This window comes from Toxorhynchites rutilus, chromosome 2, assembly GCF_029784135.1.
Source record: "Toxorhynchites rutilus septentrionalis strain SRP chromosome 2, ASM2978413v1, whole genome shotgun sequence".
Classification (NCBI taxonomy): Eukaryota; Metazoa; Arthropoda; class Insecta; order Diptera; family Culicidae; genus Toxorhynchites; species Toxorhynchites rutilus.
Window position 1 is genome coordinate 191,962,753 of NC_073745.1, and position 16,402 is coordinate 191,979,154.

A 16,402-nucleotide genomic window follows, 5' to 3' on the forward strand; every position below is an offset into this window, starting at 1 on the left:
TTTCGTAAACGAGAGAGTAACGCTGGAGTGTAAGGTAATACCTCTTCACCGGCTGAATGGACTAGTATAATAATCACTTCATTCGAAAGATAAAATGTCAAAGAGTTTTATAATTATACCTTGTTGGTTCGAAAAATCGTTTTAATAGCTTAAAAATTGCTTTCAAAACAGACTGTTGAAAACATAACAATCTAGCTCATTGATGATGATTGCTTTTGTGGTGATCGGAATGTGTTCCCGAACACGGACGCAAAATCAAGCACCTGGAGAAACCGTCATCGCAAATACATGCAGGCTGTGATTTCTTCTACTCGCTTGCGAATGCGTTCGAGCAACTTTCAGAAATCTTAAGAAAACATTATTCATTCATTCATTGTGAATTGATTCAGATACAATTTCAAACAAATGATTACAGAGCCAGCGATAGTCCTACGTCTACCTTGAGGTTATATCACAGATATAACCCACTTCTAGTTTTTTATGCTATTTTTATCTATATTTAAGATGCATAGCAATAGCTGATCACTTAATACGAGGTATGATCAAAAAGTATCGCGAATTCTGAATTTCGCGGGTTACGTATATTCGAATTTCGATTATTTAGTGGCGTTATGTTGGTACTCATGTCTCTCACTTATGCCGACAAGTTCGGCCATTTTGAATGTTCAGTTAATAGTTGACAGCTGCTTTGCTTGCACGTGTTTTGGCTCATCTTCGATTTTTACCTATTCAAAAAAATGGATCAAAGAACCTGTATCAAATTTTATATGAAAAACGGCATTGACTGTAGTATACAGAGAAGCTACCTTGGACTGAAGTAACGTTTATCGGTTGTACAAAATGTTCTCAGAAGACCGAGAAGATGTGAACGACGAAGAGCAAATGTGAAGGGTACAAAATAGATATTCATGAATAAATGAATATATATTCATAAACACAAAATTCACGTTACTTTTTGAACACACCTCGTATGTTAAGAACTTTGTACCAAACATAAAATAATATGAAATAAATATATTTATGCAAAAAAACAAAAAAAATGAATTTATTACAAGTATTTTTATATTCAAAATACGGTACAAATTGATAAAAAGACGAGACGCCCAAAAAAAGTCAAAAAAAAGGTACTGTCCCGTTAAAAACTGAACGTTTGGTCAGCCTAATCATAAACGAACAACATGTCATCGGAAGAAAGTGATCGTTTTCTCCAAAAAAGCCGTTTCTCTATTTATCCGAATCACTAACAGATTTTTCTGTTTCTGACAGCTCTTGCAAGAAGCAGTCATCAGGATCTGGTAAGTAAAACAACCAAAGGGATGCAATGAAGTGTAAAACTGTGTTAAGAGGGCTGATCTCCATTTTTCAAAATTACGTTCAGCCATTACCAAGTGCAATGCATTTTTACGTCAATTTATTTCCATTTATTAAGATATTATTTTGTCAAAAACAGCAAAAGTGAGTCAATATTTATACTATTTATGAAATCATTCATGAGCCGTTACAAAATACTCATATGTTGTGTAAGGTATTACGTCAATAGTTAACATGTACTTGGTTCGCTCTGGTTACGAATAGAATGAAGTTTTGCGTGTCTGAGATTCTGAATCCCAAATTGACGAAGATGTGTGCTCACAGCATGAAGGGGAATATTATGTTCTTGCAAAAGACTTGATTATGGAGGTCAGAAATTCAGGAGGCAATACTATTTCACAGTGTTTGGATTTCGATCAATATCGAATGATACACAATGTGTCGTGCAAGTAACCTCTCACGAACATATAACCAAATATGAGTGGATCATTCAGATACTTGTATGAATGACAGTAATCACTTGAGTTACACTAAATGGTTAAACCAAGAGAGGAGCGAAGATTGTTGTTCGCATATTCGAGCTGTACCAAACATCACACACCATTTTCGAAGCCTGCATGCAAGTTTAAACCACATATATCATCCCGTTCTATTATAGCGAAACCCACGGCACAGACAAGTGCAAAGCAATAAATGATACAAGAAAAATTACGTCATCATTCGGTCACCATTTGCGGACAGCAACGAATGGAAAAATAGATAAAACGAGAGAGTTTTTGTTTCTCACTGGAGTGGTGTTGCTAGTAAAACGATCTATATAAAAATATATATTTCAAGGGATAGCAGCGTTAAAAATGGAAAATATAATCTGACTACCATTCCTTTAGCCCTATCTAGCTAAATAATCATATAATTTGCACTCTCTGAGACTTAAAGATCAGGATCTGCTTCTTCTTCTTCTTCTTCAATGGCACTAACGTTCCTAGAGGAACTTCGCCGTCTCAACGTAGTATTACTTGCGTCATTTTTATTAGTACTTAGTTGAGATTTCTATGCCAAATAACACGCCTTGAATGCATTCTGAGTGGCAAGCTCTAGAATACGCGTGACCACAGTGCAAGACGGAGGCAATTTCTTTGACGAAAAATTCCCCCGAACAGAACGGGAATCGAACCCGAACACCCGGCATGTTAGTTGTGACGCTAACCACTCGGCCACGGGAGCAGGATCTGCTAGATTACCTGAATATGAATCATTCGCTTTGGGTAGTCAGTACGATCCTGCTGTTTCATGATGCATGGAGAGGTTCGATATGTATATGTTAGAGACAAAGAAGAAAATAAATTTTCTGCACCGAAAACGCATATGATGGTTCTGCTTGCGTGTCGGTGTATCATGAAGTGCGAACCGATGCAGAGTTGTCTCGTCCTATTTTGTGTCGTGATTTGTAGCACGTAAAAACAAAAGAATGCCGCTGGGGGAAATGATTTCTGTATGATCATATTTGAACGAACGAAAGCGATTTTTTCAGTGAATGGATCATTTGGCAAACACTGAATGGCAGTCTAAAATATTTTTAAAAATTTGATTTATTTCGCCTTGACAGCAGCTTCGTGTACCAATTTGTGAAATGAAAATGATAGTAGATTTGCAGGAGGAATAAATACGCGTCAAAAACCAAAATAATGAATAAAAATCTACTTTTTTGAATCGAATATGTATTGTCGAGATTGTAGTGAAAAGTCGGCTGTGACCCTTTTGATAGCTTGAATCTGAATAGACAATTTATTTTAATATTTGTTTTTATAATTTAGGATAATTTTGTTACCTGCTTCAAAAAAATTGGTTCGCCCACTTTTCTTTTAATTTCACTATTTCTAACTTTTGTTTAACACGTCTTTATACACTCGTCTTCTAATCCGAAATGAGATTGTCGTTGGCAAGCGGAAATGATTTTGACATTTCGCTTGAAATCGCCCGCCTTGCTTGCAACCGTTCAGCTCATTGACAGCCGATTCGCCCCTTCAGTAATGCCGGTGGATAGGGTTGCCAGCTCGGCGAATTCTGCGTTGACAGTCTCCCCCGGGTGTAGTCCGGAGTCCTCCGGAACTCCACATCTATTTACCACGTCGAGCAACGCCAACCGAGTCACCGGTCGCACTGAAGATTTTCCTCCGATTTGCACCACTGCTCTACGGCACCGGCCATCCGGATTAGGAATCATACGGATGATTCGTCCTCTCTCCCATCCACTTCGCTTTGTAGGTTCCGCTACCACTACCACGTCACCCGGTTCCAACGCTCGGACTTCGTCGAACCATTTGGCTTGTCGGCGAATCACGGGCAGGTACTCGACTAGCCAGCGCTGCCAAAATGTCTCCAACTGACGTTGTATCAGTTCCCAGGATTTTCCCAGAATTTGTCGGCGTACTAGGTCGTTCAACTGACCCAGAGCCACATCTTCGCCTCGTCGCTTTACCCCGTTTGAACTCAACAACAAAAAGTGGTTTGGTGTGAGTGCCTCTGCCATCTCAGACTCGAGTGGTAGATACGTCAGAGGCCTTGAGTTTACTATATTTTCAGCCTCCACGACCAGTGTCTGCAGCCCCTCGTCATCTAGCTTCCCTTCTATGTACGCTTCAGCCATAGCCGCCTTTACTGATTGCACCAAGCGTTCCCAAGCTCCTCCCATGTGTGGAGCTCCCGGTGGTATAAAGCTCCATTTCGTGTTGGCACTGGTGAATGTCGAGGACAGTCCCTGGTTTATCTGGTGCTGCAGTACTCGTTCGGCTCCTTTGAAATTCGTTCCATTGTCGCTGAAGAATTCTACCGGCGATCCCCGTCGTCCCACGAATCGACGAACGCAGGAGATACATGACTCTGTTGATAGAGTGTAAGCGACTTCCAAGTGGACAGCGCGCACTGTCAGACAGGTGAAGAGTGCTATCCATCGTTTAACTATAGACCTTCCCAGCTTCACCAGCAGCGGCCCGAAATAGTCCAGCCCCGTATAGGTGAATGGTCGTTCGTGATGGGCCAGACGCGCAACCGGAAGCGGCGCCATTGGTGGAATCATTGGTCGAGTCCGACGAATTTTGCAGAGCGCGCAATCGCGTTTTGCTTTCTTCACTACTAAACGAAGTCGTGGAATCGTGTAAAGCTGACGTAACTCATTCACTACAGTTTCTGCGTTCCCGTGTCTGTAGCGGCGATGATATCTGTTTACCAGGAGTTCAGTGACGTGATGCTTCCTCGGAAGGATCAGCGGATGTCGCACTTCATGTGGTACACTTTCAGCTGCCTCAATTCTGCCACGCTCGCGTAGCAGGCCACGATCGTCCAGGAACGGCATAAGGTTGTATATGGAACTGTTCTTCCCGATGACCTCCTGTCCCGATTTATTCAGAGCTTTATTCGACAATGCAGCAACTTCATCTGTGTAAGCTTCACGTTGAGTTAATTTGATGATGATTTCTTCGGCAGCATGCAGTTCCGCCTGTTGTAGTGATCCGGAGTATTTCGGCTGCTTCTTGGACGCGTTATTCAGGAATCGCAAGACATATGCTGTGGCATGTTGCAGTCTCTCCCAGGTAGAGAACCGGTGGAAATCTATGGTTGTCTCTATCGTACAGTGATGAAGAATCGACGCTCGCATTTCTTCTGCAGTAGCCACCACTGGCTCTTTAACACGGGGCCACTCTTCTTCCGCTAGCCACAGAAAATTGGGTCCTCGGAACCATTTGCTGTCTTGATTGAAGTACGGACCACTTCCCCATTTCGTCGCTTCGTCCGCAGGATTGGATTTCGATGGTACCCACTTCCATTGAGTCGCTGTTGTCTGTTCCAGAATTTCGCCTACTCGGAAGGAAACGAATTGTCGATAATTCCGAGGATCTGATTTGATCCAGGCCAGTGCGGTTCTGGAGTCTGTCCAATACGTGACCTTGGTTACGGGAACGTCGAGATGGCCTACAACAAATTTCGCCCATCGTGTGCCTAGAACACATGCCTGTAATTCCAGTCTGGGAATAGACCAGGGTTTCAGAGGCGCTACCTTCGATTTGGCGGCGATCAGACAGCACTGCGGATTCTCCTCTTCGTTGAACGTGCGCAAATAAACCGCACAGGAATAGGCCACTTCGCTAGCGTCCACAAACACGTGAACTTCGGAATTCTGATATGTTATTCGTGTAGCACCACTGAAGTAGCATCTTGGGATGCGGATATCGGAAATATATTCGATCATTTTTATCCACCTCTGCCATTTCACGTAAACTGCGTCGCTGACCTTCTCATCCCAGTCCGTACCTTCTCGCCACAGGTCCTGGATCAGAACTTTGCCGTGAATGATAAACGGCGAAAGTAGTCCCAAAGGATCGAATAAGGTCATTACGCATCGTAACACCTGCCTTTTCGTTGGACGTGTATCTGTACGGATCAGTATTTGCATCTCGTCGTTCATCTGAGTGGAGAAACTCAATTCGTCGGTTGTAGGACTCCAAAGCATACCGAGGACCCTTTCCGTATTTCCTCCTTCCACCAGATTCAGCTGCTTGACTGCTTCTTGCTGGATTTCGCCTAATTTCTGTAGAAGTATGCTGCTGTTCGATCTCCAGTTGTGTAGGTTGAAGCCTGCTTTACCGTGAATGTATCGCACGTCGCTTGCTACTTTCGCTGCCTCCTCCACTGAGCTGAAACTCGCCAGATAATCATCCACATAGTGGTCATGAACTATCGCCTTCGCTGCTTCCGGATGTAATTCCGCATATTGCTCTGCGTTACGGTTTTTAATAAACTGCGCCGAAGCAGGCGAGCAGGTGCTTCCAAATGTCGCGACGTCCATCATGTATACAGTGGGCTTCTCCGATGGATTGTTACGCCATAAAAATAGTTGAGAAATTTTATCTTCATCGCGGATTCTAAGCTGGTGAAACATTTCCTTAACGTCTGAGCTGACCGCTATGCAATACAAACGGAAACGGAAGAGAACTCCAGGTAACGAGGAGAGTTGATCCGGACCTTTGAGTAGCGCGCCGTTCAGAGACACACCGTTTACTTTCGCAGCCGCGTCCCAGACCATACGGATTTTCCCCGGTTTCTTGGGGTTAACCACCGCTCCTACCGGGAGATACCATATCCTCCTTGGATTGGCGGCTTCAAGTTCCTCAGGTATGGCCTTGTGAGCATATCCCTTGGCTTCATATTCGCGCATTTGCCGGTGAAGGTTCTCCTTCAACTCCGGATCGCGACTCATCCGACGCTCGAGGCACTCCAAACGTCGAAGAGCCATCGGGTAGCTATCTGGAAATTCCACATGATCTTCTTTCCAGACCAATCCCGTTTCGAAGCGGTTACCACATCGTTTTGTCGTTGTTTCAATGATGGTTAATGCCCGCTGATCTTCCTTTGAAAGTGACGGCTCAGGCGGAATAACTCCTGCACTTTCAATTTCGAAAAATTCTTTCACAGTTGCCTGAAGATCCTCATCGCAGGAACATTTGCAAACGTGGAAACTGTATGATTCGCGCTTGCCGTTTCCTCGCGGCCCGTAGACGCACCAGCCTAGTCTGGTTTTAACCGCTACTGGGGCCGCACCATCACCTTCTCGTATCTTCAAAGGAAGTGCCAGCCTCAGGTTGTCGATACCGATGAGAATCTTTGGTTTCACGTTCTGATAGCTGCTAACCGGGATGCCCTTAAGATGTGGGTACAACCGCACTGCTTCTTTCATCTGGAAACTCTGACGAGGAAGACCAAGGTTACTGACGGTCCTTGCGTTCACAAGCTTGTGTAGTTTGGTTTGCCCGATTCCAGCGATCTCGATTGTAATTTGCCTAGAATCATTTTCTATTCGGGAAGTGTCCCCAGTCCATCGAAGACCAAGTGGATGTGGAGTGCCATTTACTCCTAACGTCGTAGCCAGATCATTCTCCACCAACGTTAGATCAGAACCCTCGTCCAAGAATGCGAACGTGTTGAGTGACCCATCTTTCCCATACACCGTTACAGGAATGATCCGGAACAGTGTAGAAGCATTCGAGTGGTGGTGTGTATGATTTTCGGCCACCTGAACCTTCGGTGCTATCAACTTCGGAGGTCCACTAGGCGAATGTAGGAGCGGATGATGGCGAAACTGACAGCCTTCGATGTCGCAGGTCTTCCGTCCCCGACACGCACGTCGGCCATGGTTGAACAGGCAGTTCTGGCACAGTTGCAATGCACGGACTCTTCTCCAACGATCGTCGACAGTCAGCTGCTTGAACGCGCCACATTCGCGCACCCGGTGTCCATCTTGGTTACAGTGCAAGCAGTCGGAACGTTTAGCTGACTCTATTGGTTTCTTCGGAGAATCGCTGGAATTGGTTGGTTTATCTGTTGCATGGGTGTTCACAAATCCTTTGTTCTTCAGGCGGTCGCGAGCGCTGTTCTTCTTAACCTCGGGCTCGAAGCTAACCACACTGGTCGCGTCTTGTACCACTGACGCCATATAATCACCGAAAGTTTTCAAGTCTACGTGTTGGAATCCTCGTTTATATCCCGCCCACATCATTCGTTGATCAGCGGGAAGCTTTGCTACAAGCTCCTGCAGAAGCGATGGATTTGAAAGATGAGCGCGTTCATTCGCCGCTTCGATGTGGTCGCATAAAGCCTGCACGGCCATCCCGAAGTCGATCAACCCTTCCAATCTGTCTGACCTTGGTGCTGGGATTTCTCTCACCTTACGCAACAATGCGTTGATGAGCAATTCTGGACGTCCAAACCGCATCCGGAGTGTCTCGATCACCTGGGGAACCGCTGCTGGCAACACCAACCGGCTGCGCACCGTTTCAAGCGCTGGTCCGGTCAAGCACCGTTGCAGACGAAGCATGTTTTCACCATCCGAAAAACCACAGGCTTCCGTTGTATAACGATAATTGGAAATAAAAATCGGCCAGTCGGCGGGATCACCGGAGAATCGAGGAAGTTCCTTTGCCAGGGACTGTCTTGCTGCTAGCTGTTGTTGTGAGGGAGCACTAACTGATCGTGAGGGAGGCATCACTTGATTTATTTGAAAATTATCTGACTGACGAGGGTACTGAGACAAATCAACCGTACGCGGGGGAGTTTCACGCGTTTGTTCACCGGTCGAGCGGTGTTCGGTTTGATATATTTTTCGATTAATCATTATTGATTCATTTGGACGCGCGAGTGATTCTCGCGACTGATTAAAAGATATTGTTGGAGGCATATACAATTCTCCCGGGCGCGCGTCAATTCGCGACTGCTCACGGGTATCTTTATTTATAATGGTCGTGGAGCTATTATGTGATGGAAATTTACTCAAATGGCTCAAGGCTTGACGCTTACCTGGGGGTTCCATATGTTCGGGGCGCATTTCGATCGATGCGGCTTTCCGACTTACCACGGGCGGATTATTCTGGCTTACCACATCCCTCAATGGCCAAAGAGGGTCAGTACTTTCCTCCAGTCCAGTTGCTGAATGTCCTCTTGGCTGATCACCTTCCAGCACAGGTGGTAACTTACGACTCGCCTTCGGGATCGCACCGATCTGCTTTTCCAAAGGCGGCTTGCTCGCCGCCAGCGTTGACAGTTGACCCGCTGCCGGCTGGTTTATGTTCGACGATCGGTTTCTGCTTCCATCGTTTCCGGATTGGAATCCCTCCAGAAGTTCTCGGCACCTCTCTAATTGGACACGTAGTGCGTCCAGTTCTTCCGGGGTCGGATTTGCTCGCCTTTCACACCGTTCGACGCGATTCCGTAGTTCCGATAAAGCAGCATGTGGGTCCTGTACCTCCTGCCGAGGGTTTAGAGCGAGTTCGTCCAGCACATCAGATGGAATTGAAACCATAGGCGGTTCGTTTAGTCGTGATACACCCAACAATGGCGTTGAGCGACGCACGGACGATGATATGGGAGCTTCGGGGTTAGGTGTAGTTGGAGGTCGTTTACGCTCACCCGAAAACGTTTCGGAATTCACTTCCCGTGAAGAAACGCAATTATCGCAGCCTCCTGAGGCCTCTCCGCTGACTGCCTCTCCACCTAGCACGTTGTCAATGAGCTGCTGCTGCTCCTCAAGATGGCGACGCTGCAGCGCTAAGTCCGCACGAGCTCGCTCCGCTTGTTGCTTCTCCACCAACTGGCCCAAACTCACCGAAAATGCCGATGTTGCACTGCAGCGACTGGATTCGCTTCGATTGGAGGCAACATCATCTTGCTGCTGATGTCCAGCACAAAGGGCACACACCCACGAACGATCCGCAACGCTGTCGTCCACTCCCGCACACGTGTAATGCTGCCAACCATCACAATTGTCACACTGGACCATATTTTCCGCGCTGTCCGACCGTCGGCATTCGGTACAGCTCGATTGCTGGTTCCCGGATTCCGTGGTGGGCTCCACAATGCTCACACCATCCATCACGACCGAATGTTGAGAGTTCTCATCCATAACCTCAATTTTTTGAAGATTGTCGAGATTGTAGTGAAAAGTCGGCTGTGACCCTTTTGATAGCTTGAATCTGAATAGACAATTTATTTTAATATTTGTTTTTATAATTTAGGATAATTTTGTTACCTGCTTCAAAAAAATTGGTTCGCCCACTTTTCTTTTAATTTCACTATTTCTAACTTTTGTTTAACACGTCTTTATACACTCGTCTTCTAATCCGAAATGAGATTGTCGTTGGCAAGCGGAAATGATTTTGACATTTCGCTTGAAATCGCCCGCCTTGCTTGCAACCGTTCAGCTCATTGACAGCCGATTCGCCCCTTCAGTAATGCCGGTGGATAGGGTTGCCAGCTCGGCGAATTCTGCGTTGACAATGTATTCTGTTTCTTAGAACAATAGTTAATTTGCAAGTTGTGAGTGAATTTTGAATGAAAATTGTGCCCGATAATGATTTTATATTTAGATTCTCACCATCTCAACTATCTCAAAAAGAAAACGTGGCCCGCCAGCGTGCAAAACAAAATAACAACAATTTCGTTTAGAAACTATGAGGGTTTTATTTGTTTTTCCAATAACTTTCAAGTCTATAAATATCTTTGCATATTTTCAAATATTTTAAAAATATAGACATTTCTTCACATTTGGCATCCCTGATTCGAGCGCTAAATTTTGTTTTTGGCGTTTTGAGGGATGCGAGTGCGAGTAAATTCAAAAAACTATTCGTCTGAATTTGGCTTTAAAGCCTAGTTTATACGGTGCGAAGAAGCGTACGAGTTGGCCTAGTCAGTTACTGCATTGCAACTACTCACACCGTGTGAACACATCACGCCAGTTAGTATCATGCGTGATCCAGCGTATGAGCTACTCCAAAGTTTTTTGATTTCACTCGCACTCGCACCCTCCAAAAATGTCAAAAACAGCATTTGCCGGAGGACATGCGATGCGATGCGATGCGAAACGATAAGTTGGAGCTCATCGTGTGCTATGACATACTGATCGCTTTAGATCGCGCGTTTTTTGATGTCTCATTCCACTCCGTTCCACATGTAAACAACCAAGAACAAGGATGCCAGATATGATAACACATCTTCATTCTGTAAACAGTTGAATTGTGGGATATTAAATTTAGTAATATTAGTATTGGGTTGAGGAAAAAGAAATGTCGTATTTCTGATCGAAATTTCGACGCTTTATTTAACATACTTAAAATTATCCAATTTCAGTCAAATATGCGCCGTTTTGTTCGCAAACTTGTTGCCATTTAGAAGGCAACTACATTATAAAATTTTTCTTCAAATTGGAGCATTTTAGGCATTCAACATATTGTTTTCTTTGTTCTAATTATCGCTTCAATATCTGAACTAGTATCTCGCAGCCAAAGTTCAGTGAAGTGAAGTTCAGCGGCAGCCAAAGTTCAGTGAAGAAGTAAGCTTAAATCCATTTTCTGCAGGCGAATGACATTTCATCAGCTGTTATTTTATGCGTCGTTTGATTATAGATTATTGATTCAGCTGTGATAATTTTTTTCTCTTGATTGTGCAGTTTTACTGGTGTACAGTTCTTTGAAGCCCTCGTAGAAATGTTTCTAATTTCAGTAGGATTATTTAGGGTGCAATCCTAATGTCGGATGGAATCAATAGTTTTTTTGATTTTGTTTTGGAAACAATCTACACGTTAAAACCTTTAGAAAGGCATATATGTTCTCTGGAATTTTCTCGGAAATCGATTTTGAAGGAGTAGTATTCTGCGCTTAATATCAGTTTTCATAGTGGGATTATTACACAAATGATTAAATAGATCACCATATGCATTAGAACAAATGGGATGAAAAAGAATGAATTTTTGTTTTAGTAACTTCAACCCATCATCTCATACAGTTGCCATAACCGAGCTTTTCCTGCAGCCAACGATTTCACATATTTTCAATCTCTAAGGTATATTGGTAGGAAGAGGTGTAATCAATACTAATAGGAGCACCGGTTAGTTTCTTGGCCTCCAATTCTTCAAACCTTGTTGGCGGTCCGGGGTCTTCGTCTTCCAAGTCAAGATTACCACTTCCAAACCGTGCAAACCAAGTCTGACACGTTGGCTCAGTTGAAGCATGGTCACCATACACTTCCACCAAAATGCGATGACTTTCCGCAGCTTTTTTCTTCATATTGAGTTAATCAAGTAACACTTCCCGCAAAAACACTTTCGTTAGTAGGAAATTGGATATATTCGAAGTGGCAAAAAACTATGTTGTTTACGCTTTAACTTTTTGACATGTACTGAAAAGGATGCGCAATGACGCAGCAGTAGCTTTCCAACGAATGTCTGGAAATTTGATTCGCTGGAATAATAATCAAGTTACACCATCTGTTGTAAAACCGAAGAAACTCATCGGTACGCCTAATACATAAATGGAATTTGGAACAAACTGAAGAGCGATACAAATAAGTTATTTTTATTTGCATTAACTTGGAAACGCTGAAATGGGAGGTCCTATCCCACTTGCCGTATTCTCAGACATTGCTCCGTCGATTACTTCCTTTTTCGATCTGTAGCATTCATAGCATTTACTGTATCATCAAAACTTAACTTCCATATGCCAACCAAATGTTCAAGGCATAAAACACAAACACTACGAGCCATAAAACAATTAAACATTAAACAACATAGATTCAAGGTCTTTTCGACAAATTTCCCTAGTTTACTTCCTTCCGTGTGCTTTGCATAAACTACCCGCCTTCAGCATTACATAACATAACAAGCATAATAAAACACCAGATGTTTTGCCTACACAGATGTTTACCACCAACGATGTTTTGCCTGTGTCTAGGTCACAATTTTAGGTAGAATATAAGCTTTTGACATTTGTTGAATAAACACTCAGTAAGAATCAGAACGCGCTACGTGACACAGCTCTTGTTCCGTTTATCCGAAACCCCCATAGCCGACAGGCTATTATTGATCGATACAATATGGCCTGGTTGAACTGCACTTCTCCATTTTTAATGAGGTTAAAAAATGGATCGATTCATGGTTAGCCGACAAACCGATTATTTCCGCAAAAGGATCCGTGAATTGCCAGAAAGATGGGAAAAAGTTGTGACTAGCGATGGGCAATACTTTGAATATTAAATTTGTAACTATTTTTGCAGAATAAAGCATTCATTTTTGGAAAAAAACGAAGAAACTAACCGGTGCTCCTATTAGTATTGATTACACCTCTTCCTACCAATATACCTTAGAGATTGAAAATATGTGAAATCGTTGGCTGCAGGAAAAGCTCGGTTATGGCAACTGTATGAGATGATGGGTTGAAGTCACTATAATGGAATTTGGAACAAACTGAAGAGCGATACAAATAAGTTATTTTTATTTGAATTAACTTTTCGGGCAATGTTAATAAAAAAAATCAAAGAATAGAAAACAATTGCTACTTCTAATAAAGCCTATTTGCATTGTTTTTTTTTTCAAAATATATTTATACTTTTTTTTCATATTTTCAATGCGCTTGTGTAATTTTAACCGATATATTGAATGGAACGCGTCCTCTGAAAATCCTCAAAACGATGACGGAAAAGGTTTTGTATTGCACTGACAGCAACAGTCAAGTTTAGACTGGAGTTGGACAAAGTACAGTTGAGAAGTTTTAGAACATTTGCCTACTTCTTTTTTTTTTTTTTGAATATATGATTAACAGCGACGAATGAATCGGAAGATATCTAGTCACTATTAACAAAAAAAAGAACATGTGTTTTTTCTTGTTTTTTTATCATTAAAAAACACCAAATATTAAATAAGACTAATTTAAAATTGAAAAAAGGCACAATGTAATTATTTCCTTTTTTTCCAATTAAAATATATGGAAGAATGTCCACGTGGACGCTAAGAGACGAATGAACTCTCAGAGTTTAAAGTCTCTCTAATTCAATACCTTCCTTCCTTCCACGTGGACAACAGGGGATGGGTATAGTCAATGTCGACGCTTGTCCACGGAGGGGGAGGAGGGAGTCTAAATTCGTGCTTTTTCTGTCCACCCGGTATGTGCACAGCTCCTTATCAGACATAATTTTCGTTCAAATTTTTTTTTCATCACTGGCCTAATACATAGGGTAGCAGAAATTGACAGCTTTACCCTAAACAGCCAAATCTCAATATGACGTCATCCTTGAACGAGCGCACGATATTCTACGTCATCGATGGTATACATGGCATGTATAGCACAAAAACGGATCATGATAATTTCGCTGCCTGGAACATAACCTAACTATGCCTGTTGAAATGATTGCGTATTCCATGTATGTTGATGAATTGGATGCAAATACTCGTGTTCGATTACGAATTTCGATAGACCATAATACCTTACCAATATACGCTGCCTTCCGTTCCGTTCAAACGATCGCAATTACGTCACCGATTATGTACATGCCATGTATGCCGTAGAAAGGGATCAAAAAATTCAAAACTATATTGCGAATATTTTTTTATTTACGTTTTCGAACAGTTATATCATGCTATTCATTACAGTTTGGGATAAAACTAATCTGAATAACAATTCATCATTTATGTCCATTCGTGCATTGTCTCATTTTTTTTTTCATTCATGAAATTTTTTTGTTTCTTTTTAGTAGACTATTATTACAATAAATAAGTATTCCATGTATTCCCATAGCCGACAGGCTATTATTGATCGATACAATATGGCCTGGTTGAACTGCACTTCTCCATTTTTAATGAGGTTAAAAAATGGATCGATTCATGGTTAGCCGACAAACCGATTATTTCCGCAAAAGGATCCGTGAATTGCCAGAAAGATGGGAAAAAGTTGTGACTAGCGATGGGCAATACTTTGAATATTAAATTTGTAACTATTTTTGCAGAATAAAGCATTCATTTTTGGAAAAAACGAAGAAACTAACCGGTGCTCCTATTAGTATTGATTACACCTCTTCCTACCAATATACCTTAGAGATTGAAAATATGTGAAATCGTTGGCTGCAGGAAAAGCTCGGTTATGGCAACTGTATGAGATGATGGGTTGAAGTCACTATAATGGAATTTGGAACAAACTGAAGAGCGATACAAATAAGTTATTTTTATTTGAATTAACTTTTCGGGCAATGTTAATAAAAAAAATCAAAGAATAGAAAACAATTGCTACTTCTAATAAAGCCTATTTGCATTGTTTTTTTTTTTCAAAATATATTTATACTTTTTTTTCATATTTTCAATACGCTTGTGTAATTTTAACCGATATATTGAATGGAACGCGTCCTCTGAAAATCCTCAAAACGATGACGGAAAAGGTTTTGTATTGCACTGACAGCAACAGTCAAGTTTAGACTGGAGTTGGACAAAGTACAGTTGAGAAGTTTTAGAACATTTGCCTACTTCTTTTTCTTTTTTTTTTGAATATATGATTAACAGCGACGAATGAATCGGAAGATATCTAGTCACTATTAACAAAAAAAAAGAACATGTGTTTTTTCTTGTTTTTTTATCATTAAAAAACACCAAATATTAAATAAGACTAATTTAAAATTGAAAAAAGGCACAATGTAATTATTTCCTTTTTTTCCAATTAAAATATATGGAAGAATGTCCACGTGGACACTAAGAGACGAATGAACTCTCAGAGTTTAAAGTCTCTCTAATTCAATACCTTCCTTCCTTCCACGTGGACAACAGGGGATGGGTATAGTCAATGTCGACGCTTGTCCACGGAGGGGGAGGAGGGAGTCTAAATTCGTGCTTTTTCTGTCCACCCGGTATGTGGACAGCTCCTTATCAGACATAATTTTCGTTCAAATTTTTTTTTCATCACTGGCCTAATACATAGGGTAGCAGAAATTGACAGCTTTACCCTAAACAGCCAAATCTCAATATGACGTCATCCTTGAACGAGCGCACGATATTTACGTCATCGATGGTATACATGGCATGTATAGCACAAAAACGGATCATGATAATTTCGCTGCCTGGAACATAACCTAACTATGCCTGTTGAAATGATTGCGTATTCCATGTATGTTGATGAATTGGATGCAAATACTCGTGTTCGATTACGAATTTCGATAGACCATAATACCTTACCAATATACGCTGCCTTCCGTTCCGTTCAAACGATCGCAATTACGTCACCGATTATGTACATGCCATGTATGCCGTAGAAAGGGATCAAAAAATTCAAAACTATATTGCGAATATTTTTTTATTTACGTTTTCGAACAGTTATATCATGCTATTCATTACAGTTTGGGATAAAACTAATCTGAATAACAATTCATCATTTATGTCCATTCGTGCATTGTCTCATTTTTTTTTTCATTCATGAAAATTTTTTGTTTCTTTTTAGTAGACTATTATTACAATAAATAAGTATTCCATGTAATGAAGTAATTGGATCAGTCATATATTTCGCAGAATACATGCCATGTATTGTGGATTTTTGATCATACCAAGTCCATTTATTACGATACATGAAATTTTCTAACCTAGAAAAAGCTGGAAGCCATTCAGACCTCTATGAGAAAATGTTGGAACTAACATATTAGGTTATGTTCACGTATGCGGTAATTCAATAAGGGGTCGTCAACTTTTCCATTGATCTCGCCATGAAGTAAACAAAATCCGAAATCACTCTATACATGGGAG

At 41.8% G+C, this 16,402-nt stretch overlaps 1 protein-coding gene across 1 annotated transcript; it reads right to left on the reverse strand.

The window, feature by feature from the left end:
- Positions 1–3,307: 3,307 nt before the first annotated feature.
- On the reverse strand, positions 3,308–9,760 carry LOC129766549 (uncharacterized). The gene has a single exon (XM_055767122.1). The coding sequence runs from the start codon at positions 9,758–9,760 to the stop codon at positions 3,308–3,310; it is 6,453 nt and encodes a 2,150-aa protein (XP_055623097.1).
- Between the last annotated feature and the right edge of the window lie 6,642 nt (positions 9,761–16,402).